At 28.5% G+C, this 13,373-nt stretch overlaps 2 protein-coding genes across 2 annotated transcripts; one reads left to right on the top strand and one right to left on the bottom strand.

The window, feature by feature from the left end:
* Window positions 1-600: 600 nt before the first annotated feature.
* LOC126921517 (protein Peter pan) lies at window positions 601-2,622 on the top strand. Its single transcript, XM_050733190.1, has 6 exons — window positions 601-754; window positions 970-1,250; window positions 1,332-1,542; window positions 1,631-1,957; window positions 2,035-2,365; window positions 2,446-2,622. The coding sequence occupies exons 1-6, from the start codon at window positions 737-739 to the stop codon at window positions 2,529-2,531; spliced, it is 1,254 nt and encodes a 417-aa protein (XP_050589147.1). The 5' UTR covers window positions 601-736; the 3' UTR covers window positions 2,532-2,622.
* A 5-nt stretch (window positions 2,623-2,627) lies between these two features.
* On the bottom strand, window positions 2,628-13,373 carry LOC126921498 (kinesin-related protein 4-like). The gene is made up of 11 exons (XM_050733152.1): window positions 13,088-13,373; window positions 12,762-12,996; window positions 12,448-12,682; window positions 12,049-12,377; window positions 11,838-11,955; window positions 11,436-11,751; window positions 11,145-11,355; window positions 10,926-11,064; window positions 3,557-10,858; window positions 3,203-3,373; window positions 2,628-3,125 (listed from the first exon to the last, which is right to left on the bottom strand). Exons 1-11 carry the CDS (start codon window positions 13,239-13,241, stop codon window positions 2,895-2,897), a joined length of 9,441 nt encoding a protein of 3,146 aa, XP_050589109.1. The 5' UTR covers window positions 13,242-13,373; the 3' UTR covers window positions 2,628-2,894.

Raw genomic sequence — 13,373 nt, 5'->3', positions numbered from 1 at the left:
ATAGAATGAGAATGGGAAGTTGGTTGGTTTCGCGATCTCTTATTGTACTCTCTACGTGACTTTAGATTTTAACAGTTTGAAAACAATAAAATATAAAACAGATAAAGAGAAGAGAAAAGAAAAAGATAAGTAACTCTTTTAAATCGAATAAATATTTAATATGCATTACTTAAAAGTAACATAATAATTAAAGACACTGAATAATTTTTAAACTTTTATTAATAAGATTCAAAAATATGTTATGAATTGGTAGTTTAGTCAGAAACAATTTAAAAAATATACACTAAATTAGATTTTTATATTACTTGTATCAGTCTCTTAGATTACTTGCATCTCTATTACTTGTATAGACATACAAATTTTACATGCCTAAGAACATAGATATTATTAATTGATATTACGAAAAATAAAATGAAAATTGTTGTAATTATGATAGAAACAAAAATTTATTAAAAATATTCTAAAAAAAAACTAAACTCTCAATTTACTGATTAATAATTTTTGATATTCGATTAATGAATTAAAATAATTGTTAATGAAGTGTACTTAAGTAAAAAAAATGGTAAAAATGGTAGTGACTTTCATTCATTATAACGTGGTTATGACACCTCGAATCCTCGTGATGCTTAACCTGTTTTGCTTATAGCGCCAACTTCACAACGATTCATTGTATACACGCATATTTATATATACATACACGTGATAAAGATTCTAACCTTAATATAAAAAAATAATCATGGGACGCCGTAAAAAGGTAATTTTTTATTTCAATTGGCCCTTGGTGAACAGCTTTTTTAATATATGTACAAATAATACAACATACTAACATAACCAACAGTAAATTATAAATTAAATACTAATAGGATACCCATGTAAACATAAATATTCTTTTTAATAAGACGAATTTAGAACATAGAACCGACAAAAATGATGCAATTTCTTACTTAACTTTACATAAACATTATGCAGGGTCGTTGTGTAAAGAAAAATAAACAAATTAATACAGAAGAAAATCCAAATGTAGCAAAAGCACCTCATTCTTTTGTCATTCATCGTGGTCTACCTGGAGAACACATTGTTGAACTTACTAAAGACTTCCGCAAAATCATGGAACCTTTTACAGCAATGTCTTTAAAAGAAAGGAAAAGAAATACAATTAAAGATTTTGTATCAATAGCTGGTATATTTCATGTTACACACATGTGTATGTTTACAAGAACGGAGCAAGGAATGTATTTCAAACTTTGCAGGTACAGAATTCAATTATAATGTTAAATGTTTATATATTATCATAAATATTATTGAACAATTAAAAAATAAATTTGTAATAGATTACCAAGAGGACCAACGCTCACTTTTAAAATACACAGTTTTTCCTTATCACGTGATGTAATATCTTTGTTAAAAAAGCAAATGGTATATGAAGAATTATTTAAAAATTCTCCACTAGTGATTTTAAATAATTTTAGTGGAGAAGGTATGCAACTGAAACTTATTGCTTCTATGTTTCAAAATATGTTTCCAACAATCAATCTGACTACAGTAAGTTTCCCCTTAGACACTAATCCTAGTTTATATATGTTAATTGTAATTTTTCATTAGAATAAAATGTTTCTTAATATCTTTGTAGGTTAATTTAAGTACAATCCGTAGATGTCTGAGCTTAAATTATAATTCCACATCAAAAACTATTGATCTCAGGCATTATGCTATTAAAGTAGTACCTGTTGATGTATCAAAAGGTATCAAAAAGTTAATTCAAGCTAAGATTCCAAATTTGTCTAAATGTGAAGATTTTTCCGACTTCTTAACAAAAGGAACGGTTTCTGAAAGTGAAGCTGAAGATGATCCTTCAAATCATGTTACATTACCACAAACATTATCCTCACGTGGTAATCATGCAAATAATAAAAGTGCAATTAGACTCTTTGAATTGGGTCCTAGATTAACACTAGAAGTAAGAAATAATTCTCTTCCTTTAAATAAATTTCGGAGATAGTTACTAATTAACATTGTTGTTTAAAATACTTTTAGTTGATAAAAGTCGAAGATGGACTTTTAGATGGTGAAGTACTTTTCCATGAGTATATTCATAAATCTGAGGAAGAAAAACTATTAATAAAGAAAAAACGAGAAGAAAAAAAGAAATTAAAGGAAAAAAGAAAGAAAGTACAAGAAGAAAACAAAAAGAAGAAGGAACTGCAAAAACAAGAACATAAAGAAAAATCTTTAAAAGGAATGCAGAAGAAGAAAGAAAATGAAGTGTTACTACAAAAAATAGCAAAAGAATCAATTGAGGAGAACAATGTAGTAGATGATGATGCACAATATTATCGCGATGAAATTGGAGAAGAGCCTGATAAAGGTAACTTTAGTCTCATACATTTAAAACGATTTAATATATTAACATTCTTAATCTACATCTTGGTCTATCTTCATTCGTAGATTTATTTGAAAGAAAAGTTGGTGCAAAAAGGCCTAAGAGTATGCCTAAATATAAAGTAAAGAAACAGAAACTTGGCAAATTATGAAGCATTGAACATTATGACGAATGTATGATGTAACATAATTTTATATGTATAGAATAAAATATTATTTAATAAACATGAATTTATACAACAATGAAGTTATAAAAATATTTAATTTATTTCTTATGAACTATATGAATAAAAAATCATTTTGATAAAATCATTAGCTTAAATCACAAATTTAACAATGTAATACATATCATTGTTAATTCAATCGCGATTATTTACAGTCTCATATAAATATATGAACATATAGTACAGGAATTATGAAGTAATAATTTTACTGATATGGAATAAGATGCGCTGTTATTACATAGTGTCATATATGCATAAAAATGTATGATTAAGGAAGAAATCTAACATTATTTACGGCTTTAAATTTTTTCCAATATCTAAATGCCTGTTGTGTCTTATAATGCTGCTATCCTGTTGATTAGATCTATCTTGCAATGCTTCGTTCGGTCTCAAAGCAAACGAACTTTGTGCTTCTAGTTCTTGTATTCGATCCTGTAATTCCTTTATTTGTCGAGATCGGGATCGACACAAATCTTTCATTAACATTTTCTCTTTTTCTAATTTTTGGATTTTCATATGATCCTGTATAAATATTACAACTTCGTATGTAAATACTGTAAATTCATTAAAAATTAATATGTATTGATATTTTTGCTTACCTCAACAACTCCACTATTAGTACTACAGAAACGCACTGTATTATTGGGTATTGTTTGGCAAGCTTGATCCTTTCTGTTTACGCGCCATCGCCTACAGACATCACATTCCCATGCGTTAACGTCATTTAGAGTTCTTCGTAGTTTTCTTACTTCATTGTTCAATTCTGCGTTCTGTATATAAAATTGAACATTTATAGTAATTATTATGATTTGAGCCTTTTGATTGTAAGTCATATCAACTAAAAATTATACCCAGACATTTTAGCATTATAGTTACATCAGTTTGTACTATATCATTCGATTAGCTACACACTCAGAACCAATTTTTTATCATTTTTATAATTTATAACATACCTTATTACGAAACGCGAGTACAAGTTCTTCCAGTTCTTTACATTTCTTCTGATATGGGAAACTCTCACTTTGAATTTGTATTTCTAAAGTTGCAATTTTTCCATTTTTCGATACTAACTGCAATTCTAATTCATGAATCTTTTTTTTCAATTGTTCATATTTATCCTCGTATTCATCTCTATCAGCTGTCACAGTTCTATTTTGTTTTCTTGTACTACTTTTAAGTATACTTTCATCATGTGTTTCTAATCTTGATCTCATATGAAGCTCTTTAATTTCATTTTTGAGCTTTTTATTTTCTATTATGAAAAAGTCTAACTTTTGTCTTATATTACTATCTGATTCATTTTGTGTTGACTGTGAACCCAAATTAACTTTTAAGTTTGAAATTTCAGCATCACGGTTGCGAATAGTTCTTACATATTCTTCTAATTCATTATTGAGTTCCCTATTTTTCATTGTTAAATCTCGTAGTTTATTTATACACTCCTTAAGTTCTTTATCCTTCTGATTTAACAATACTTTATGAGCTTCTAATTCCTTTATTATTTTATTCTTTTCTCCTTCAAGTTCTTTAACAGAATTACTTGACTCTTCTAAGTTATTCTCTAATCTCTTATCCCAATTTTTTAATTGATTCGTGCGTATTTCTTTAGATTCAATACCATCTATCTGTATTTTATAAGAATTTATTTTCGCTTGTAATTCCAAATTTTCCTTTTTTAAAACGCGAATAATGCTTTCATTTTGGAGTTCAATGTCTTTCTCTACGTCCATTTGCAATCTCATTTTAAGTGCTTCTACCTGATCGCGAAGTTTCTCATTTTCTTCATTGAGGTTCTTTAACTTTTCTTCTGCTTCATTAACAAGTACATTTTCTGACAAACGGGAATATAACTTGTCTTCTAATTTTGAAATTTCAATGTCCCGTTCTCGAATTATTGCCGCATACTCCTCTAATTCATCATCCAGTTCTTTGTTTCTATCAGTTAATTCTTGTACTTGAGTGCTGTATTCTTCAACTTCTTTATCTTTTTGACTCAGTATTATCTTTTTATCTTCTAACTCTAATGCAATTTTATTCTTTTCTAGAAGAAGTACATCGTATTTGCCTTCGTCTATTAATGAACTTGAATTCGAGTGTTTCGACTTATATAATGAAAGTGTTCTTTTTAGTTCGTCATTTTCTTGCATTAGAAATTCGTATTTACCTTTTACATCAACTAAGTCTTTTAAAGTCTGATTTCTAATCTCTTGAAACTCTACCACACGATTACTTGCACCCTCCAGATTGTTTTGTAGCCTTTTATTCAATTCCTTCAGCTCCTCTATTTCCGCTTCTGCTTTAATTTTGCTTGTACTATTTCTAATTTTCCTTTCTAGTTTTGCATTTTCTCCTTGAAGTTCTTCATATTTTTCTTTCAAACTATTCAATTCATCTATTAGAGTAACATTTTTGTTGTTCAATTCATTTAATTGCTTACTTAGTCCAAAATTTTTTATTTCTTCCGAGTTTAACTTATCTTTAATAATTTCCAATTGTTCTTCCCTTTCTCTTCTCAGCATGTCTATTTCTTCTTTACATTGTTCTATAGTCAATTTTTTATCTTTGACATGCTCCTTTAGCATTTCATATTCAGGCATAATTGTCTCAAATTTTATTTTATATTCAGACAATATATCACATTTACTTTTTAGAACTGTAGTGATTTCTTCGATATGTAAATTCTTCTGCTCCATCTCTTGATTTACTTCATTATAAGCCTGTGTAAGTTGTTCAAGTTCTGTATTTATTTTTTTTACATTTTGGTTGTATTTTTTTATTTCAGTCAAATTCACTTCTATGGTATTTTTCAATTGTCTTTCATTTGCTTCAAGACCTTCAATCGTATTATTTAATTCCAAATTTCTGGTTTTGTAAAACTCTAAGGTTTGAACTAGATTATCTATTTTCTTTTCATACATTTCTTTCTCCAATTTATGTTTTGACTGTAATTCTGTTTCTTTGGTTTTAAACATTTCATGTACTTCTTTTTCTTTCTTCTGAGCAACAAGAATTGCTTCTTCTTGCTGATTATCAACCTTGCATTGTTTATCAAATTCAACTTGTAAATTATTAAAATCTGTTTCTAGCGCTTCCACTTTTTCTTTAAATATTTCTTTTTCGTAAGTGCTTTCTTTTAAAAGATGCTCTAATTGAGATATTGTATTTTGATATTCTTTATGGGCATGTTCTTTTTCCATTAAATCTGCTTGGAGTTTTTCAATTTCTCCCTCCAATTCCTTAGCCCATGTTTTAGTACGTTTCTCTGTATTTATACATTGTTGTTTCTCCTCTTCTACTTTTTGTCTTTCCTTTTCACATGTTTCTCTCATAGTTTTAATTACTTCGTTTTCCTTAGATACAAGTGTTTGAAGTAAAACTACAAAAATTTCAGTTACAGATTTACTTGGAAACTCTTGTAAATTTACATTATACTTAAGCGATCTAAGTTCTTTAATTATACATTTTCTAATTTCGTTTAATTCGTCATGAAGTTTTTCATTATCATGAACCAACATTTTTTGATGGTCAAGTAAACATTCTTTTTCTGCTAGTATTTCGTTCAATTGTTCTTTGACATTTCGAAGACTAGTAAGTTCTTGTGATAAATTCAAATTTTCGTCAATATATTTATTTAGTGTATCATTTAATTTTTGCATATTGTTTTCATATTCTTTGATATGTCGCTGGACCACCGAATCAAATTCATTCTTGTATTTCATTTCTAAATTATTGTTAATATTAATTACTTCAGTTTCTGCTGCTTGTAATTTCTGTGTTAGAATATATATTTCTTGCTCTTTTTCTTGTAGAAGTTTTTCCATATAAATAGCTTTCTCTTGAAGTTCTCTAAAGGAACATTCTTGATTTGTTAAAGTTTTTTGGAGATCGTTTATACATATTTCCAATTCTTTGATCTTTAGTATATTATTTTGCTCCAATTCCTTACTGAGTACTTTATCTTTTTCTAATTTCTCGCATTGTTCCTTTAGATACTGTAACTCTTCTTTGTTCTCTAATTCTTTTTTCAGAGAGAAGATATGTCCATTTAATTGATTAATCAAGGCATTCTTATCCTGTTCTTTGCGTTTCAAGCCTTCTAATTCTACTTCTAAAATTAGTTTCTGTGATTCTAACTCTTTTTCTTGTATGGAAAACTGTTCAATTTCTCTATTTGTATTGGTCAATTCATTTTCAAGAATTTGTAGTTTCTTTATTGCAGTGCTTTCATTATTTAATATTGTTTTTCGTAATTCTTCATTAGCATCTTTTAAGTTGTTAATTTGATCTAATAAATTCGCTTTTTCAGTTTTAAATTCATTAAGCATAACAGTAAAATTCATGCTATTTTCCTTTATTTCATCCATATCACTTTTTATGTGGTCAATATGATTTTGAATTTGTTCTATTCTATTCCCTGCTCTGTTCGGGATTTTTTTAGATGTAGAATCACCCGTGTTGGATTCATTTGCAATCATGCCACTGTGAAGTTGTTTTACTTCATCACACCTATCCTCATGTAAAACCAAGAATTTATTATGCTCAGTTTTTAAAATTTGTAGTTCATTATTTAAACTCTGAATTCTTTCTTCAACGAAACTTACATTCATTTCATCAACAAAGATAACGTTCGAAGATACATCGTGTACACTTAAATTTAATTCTTGACGTATTTTGTTTTTCAGAATCTCGATGTCTGCACACTTGCGATCGAACTTTCTTTGTAAATCTTCTAACTTTTGATTCAAATCTTTTGCTTCAAACTTAAGGATCCTGTGACTTTCATTCAAATTCCTTAAATGTACGCACTGGCTGCAAGACGTTAATTTTAAATCACTAAGTTTTTTATTCAAGCACGTCAGATATTCGATTTTGTTCTGCAATGCTATCACTTCATTTGCCAGTGTTTCCCGGGTTTCTTCTTGTGATACTTCGTATTCCATTTCATTGATGTCTCTACTATTATTGAATATTTTCGATAAATGCAAAGTACTATTATATGATTTTTCATTTTGAGAAGAATCAAAATTATCTAAAGTTTCTAATAGGTTAGTAGAAAGTTTTGTATTTTCTTCTGATAATATTGTTACTTTTGTTTTTAATTCTGCAATTTCTGCTTTTAAGATATTATTTTCCATCTTTACATGTTCTACGTCATTGTCAGCAACATGTTCATTTATTGATAGTGATTGCTCTATCTTATTTTTTAGTATATCACATTTCTCCTTCAACATATCATTTTCTTCTATTTTGTCTATCAAGTCTGTAGAAAGTTCATTATTTTCAGCTAGCAAATACTCATTCTTTTCTTGAAGGGTAGCTATCTTCTTTGTATAAATACAATCGTGATCATATAAAAGTGATTTACTTTCTTTGATGTTCTCAAGCTCTTTATTTTTTTCTGTGATAGAGGTTGACAATTCAATGTTTTCTGTAGTTAGTTTATCGATTTTATTTCGGTATGATTCTAACAACTGTTCTTCATTATATACTACTGACATCTTAGAATGCATAGATTCCAATTGATCATTCAAAGCTATTAAATCACTTTCTAAAGTAATCTTTTCATTCGTAACTTCAGAAATACGCGCATAAAGTTCATCAATTGTTTTCTGGAGATTAATTTCACTTTGTTTTGCATTCTCTTGCTCTATAGTTAATTTTGTAGCCATTTCCATATTTTCAGTTGTTAACAGATAAATAGTTTCCTGCAATTTGTTTATGTCCGCTTTAAGGCTTTGAACATCTCTTTTTATATCTTCCAACTCCTGACTTTTTAGTTGGAGAGTTCCTTCTAATTGACTTTTCTCTGCTTCCATATTTAGAATTACATATGAAGTATCAGCATTGCTTCCATTCATTTTTGAAGAAGACAGAACAGATTCACTTCCTAAAAATGATTGATATTGATCTTCTAAATCTTGATTCGCAGTTTGAAGATTTGTTATTACATCTTGTAAATCCTTTATTGTGGTTCTTCTTAACTTCAATTCTATATTCTTCTCATTTGATCCATCACGTATTTCGTCGATATCTTTAAGTTCATTATTTTCTGAGGTAATGTTTTCCATTTGCTCCTTTAATTCAGAAGTTGTAGTTTGCTCTAATACAATTGTTGATTCACATCTAAAAGCTTCTTTCTTGAGTTCAGTATATAATTGGTTATACAGATTTTCAAATTCATTTCGTTCTGATAGGACACATTCTATTTTTTTATTTAATTCGGAGATCATTTTTATTCCTTTCTGATTCTCAATTTGTTCTAACTTTAATGCGTAAGTTTTTTGATCCAACTCAGTACGTAATTCACTAATAATATGGTTTAATTCATCTTTTGTAGAGTTGTCATCTGTTATATTGTCAATTTTTAGTTGGTCAGGTATTTCAATTATTTTCTGTTTTTCAATCTCTTCTGATGTCACTTTAGCCTTCAATATACAAGTTTTTTTAGTGCATAATTGTTGATTAATACAGTATAATTCATTCTTTTCAGATATCGTATCCGCAATTTGTTTTTCAAGTTCCGAAATTTTTCTCATTGCATCTTGATATTCCGTTTGTTCTACTGTCTTGGGATTCAACTCAAAAGTTGTTCGATTCAATTCGGCACGTAATTCATTATTGATACGTTGAAGCTCATTGTTTTCAAAATTCACGCTTGTAATCTGATTTTCAAGTTTAGAAACTTTTTCCGTTACATCTTGATTTTCAGCTTTACTTTGTCTTATATACGAATTGAATTCAGAAATTTTTGCATCTAATTGGGCACGTAATTCAATATTTACACACTTATATTCATCTTTTTGAGATGTTATATTTTCAATTTGTTTTTCTAATTCGGAAATTTTTTCCACTGTTTTCCGATTTTGAATTTGCTCTGCTACCATCTTGTTTAGTTCAGAATCTTTTTGCTCTAATTCGATATGTAATTCATTATTAACGCGTTCAAGTTCGTTTTTCTCAGATGTTATACTCATGATCTGTTTCTCCAGTTCAGACATTTTTTCAATTGCTTTCAAATTGTCAGCTTCCTTATGCATTGTTTGTGCCTCAAGTTCAGAACACTTTTTATTGAATTCGGTATTTAGTTCACTATTAGTGCGTTGGAATTCATTTTTCTCCAATATTGTATTTTTCAATTTTTCTTCTAATTCAGAAATCTTATTATTTGCTTCTTGATATGCAGTTTGTTGCGACATAATTGTAGATTTTAGTTCTGAAATATTCTTATTGCATTCATTGTTTATATGTACAAATTCATTTTTTTCACAAGTAATATCTTCAATTCGTTTTTCTAATGTTAAAATTTTGTCCATTGCTTCTTGCTTCAAAGTATGTTCTGAGTTAATTTTGAATTCCAAGTCTATGATTTTGTTATGTAATTCATTTTTCAATTCAACATTGGTACAGTCATATTCTTGTTTATTTGAATTAAGTTGTTCGATATGTTTTTCTAATTCAGATACTTTTTCAATTGCTTTTTGTTTCTCAGTCTGTTCTGAAGCAATTTCTGATTTGAATTCTAACGATATCTGATTTAATTTGGCGCGTAAGTCATCGTTCATATGTTTAAACGTATTATTCTCGGATGTAATATTTTCAATTTCTGCCTCTAATTCTGTTATTTTATTATTTATTATTTCAGTATCTGCACCTTTTTCTGAGTTATTCTTTAACTTTTCCAATTCTATAGACTTATTATTTAATTCTATATATAATTCTCGACGCATGTGCTCAAACTCATTTCTTTCGGAAGTAATATTTTCAATTTGTTTTTGCAATTCCGTAATTTTTTTTGTCGATTCATTACTTAAGACAGCATTGACGCGTTCAAATTTATTTTTTTCTGATATAATACTTTCCATTTGTTTTTCTAATTCTGAAATTTTTGTCATTTCTTCTTTTTTCATATTTTCCTCGGACATAATTTTTAATTCCAGTTCTGTTGTTTTTTTCTTTAATTCTGCACGTAATTCACGGCTAATATATTCAAATTCATTTCTTTCAGAAGTAATATTTTCAATTCTTTTTTCTAGTTCTGAAAATTGTTTCATTGTTTTAAAATTCGCTTCTTTTTCTGAAATATTTTGTTTCTGAATTTCATTCAATTTAGTACATAGTTTAGTAATTATAGATTCTAAATTTGTTTCTTCTGCAAGATTAAGAGCTGCAAGTTGTTCTTTCACTTCTGTAACATATCCCAGTTTATAACATTCCAAAGATGACTTTATTTGTTCAGTTTGTTGTTCTTTCTCTTCCTTAAAACGTAAAGGATTACATATATATAATGACTGTATCATTATATGCATAACTAATCATACTTACTCGTGCACAGCAATGATTTCCTTGACATGTTAGTTGTTTTTCTAAAGTTGTAAATTCACGAAGTTCTACAAATTCTCTTGTTAATTGACTAATGCATCGTCGTAAAACATGTTTTGGTGTGGAAGGAGACATTAGATAACTGTTACAATTTTTAAAAATAAATTAAAATTATATTACACAATTTTATAATTCATTCCCATATTAATCTTTACTACTTACCTTACAGTTTGGGTCGATGTGTTACTTTTTTCTGGTGTTATATCAATACCATTATTTTTAGATTTAATGTTGTATACATCATCCACAAATGTAACTCTATTTCTACGTTTTGTTACAAAATAATCCTCGTCACTGTCGCTTTCTCTAGATTCACGATCTCTTTCACTCTCAAATAGTTCTAACTCAAAATCGGTAAAAGCTGTTTGAAATGCTGAAAAAGTGGGAAACAATATAAAATTTATTGAAATAAGTATAGAATATATATAAATAAAAATAATATGGCAAATTTACTTTGATTCATTATGTCTATAGATTGTATGGTGCTTTTTCTTTGTGGCATTTCGAATGATACTTCTTTTATCGTTGGCAAGCCAGTTTTAGTTTGAAATATCGATAAATGTTGATTAAACACTCCAGGACCACCCCATGTTTGTCTTCTTTTCAGTTTGCATTTAAATGACTCTTCTTGAGCTATATTATCTCCGGAAACAATACGAGTTTTTAGTAATTCTATGCGTTCTTCTAATAATTGATTAATACGATCTTTCTCTTGCAATCTGGTTTCCATTTCTTCAACTTCTGCAGATCGATTTTCAATCTTTATTCTCTAAAATAATAAGTTCACGCAATTGCAACTTTGGATGAAATGAGAAATATAAAAAATTTATCATCGTCATAATTCAAATTAAAAACCTGCAATTCTTCTTGAAGTTTAGCTAGTTGTCTTGCATAGCGTTTCAAAAGTGCCGCATCGGACATGACTTCATTAATTTGTGGTTTGTTTTTCACACTTTTCGCCCGAGAGGCAAAACTGAAATTATAATTATACAAATTTTATAGTAATAGAAATAATAGATGATACAAATATATACAATATGTGATTTAAAAATAGTAATTAACTCACGACAAAGTACACTGAGTCTCTTCTAAAGCAGCAGGAGTCACAGCACATATTATTGCTGTCATGGCATTACCACCTAGTGAATTTTGAAGTAATCGTGTTAATTTACTGTCACGAAAATTAACATGCTTTTGACCATCCTGGGATTCACTTAATTGCATGATTACTAAACCTAGGGTAGACAAAGACATATTAATGTGTCTCCCTTCTTTAAATCTCTCTCCAGTAGCTCCTGTTTGTCTTGCTCTTTCAGAACCAGCAAGATCTACTAAATTCAATTGTGATACTTGTATAGCACTATTTGAATCTCCAGCTTCTCTACTTTCAATTGTCTAAATACAAAATTTATATTAAGATATTGCATTTGGACAAAATATGTAGTGTATGGTAATATGAACTTACAATCCTAAATATAGTATGACTTCTACTACTACGCTCATTCATATTAGTTTCCCCTATTCTTCTATTTTTATCTCCTTTTTTCATTATAGATAACACATTTTCAGGGCTATTTGTAATTTCCTCTTTACATTGTAAGATTACCTGTCCACTACTGTCTTCTTTCAATTTTAAATCAGTCCCACTTTTATTCAAAAGATCATTTACTCTTTCATTGTAAATTTCTAAATAGGATACTCTACAAAATAAATTATTTTTTATATATATAATTATGATGAATATATTATCATTACATCTTATTATTAACAAAAATGTACCTCAGTAAAAATTCACGTCCACTGGTATTAGCAATAGCATCAAACATGTGTTGCACAGCAAGTGGCACAATCCCCAGTTCTTCTGCACTACCCATCATAGTGTACGTTTTCCCAGAACTTGTTTGACCATAGGCAAAAACTGTACCATTAAAGCCATTTACAGCAGCATTAACAATTGGTTTTACAACAATATCAAATACATCCAAATTAGATGCATTCATGTCAAAGATATGATCTGTAAACATAAAAATGTTAATACTGATTTAATAAAAATATAAAAAATTCCGAATTAATTTTGTTGTCATAATGAATATAGGAAATAATACCAAAATAAAAACCGCCATCTCCACGCTTCTTCACTTCTTGATCTGTAGAAACAATGGAATTGCCTTGAATTGCCCACTGTATCCCTAAATTATCATCCTTTTCACGCTTAATTAAGGGTCTCACTTTAATAGCTACTTTTATACTGTCTGACATTTTTACTAATTGTTTGTTTCAAATCACCGAATAATCATTAGTTACTTTTTCAATTAACATTTACTCATTTCATTCATATTATATGATGTCTGACACTTGTAAACTGTAACCGCCATTTGAAAAAGTGACCTT

Source organism: Bombus affinis, chromosome 10 (genome assembly GCF_024516045.1).
Source record: "Bombus affinis isolate iyBomAffi1 chromosome 10, iyBomAffi1.2, whole genome shotgun sequence".
Classification (NCBI taxonomy): domain Eukaryota; kingdom Metazoa; phylum Arthropoda; class Insecta; order Hymenoptera; family Apidae; genus Bombus; species Bombus affinis.
This window is presented reverse-complemented; position numbering and strand designations above follow the sequence as displayed.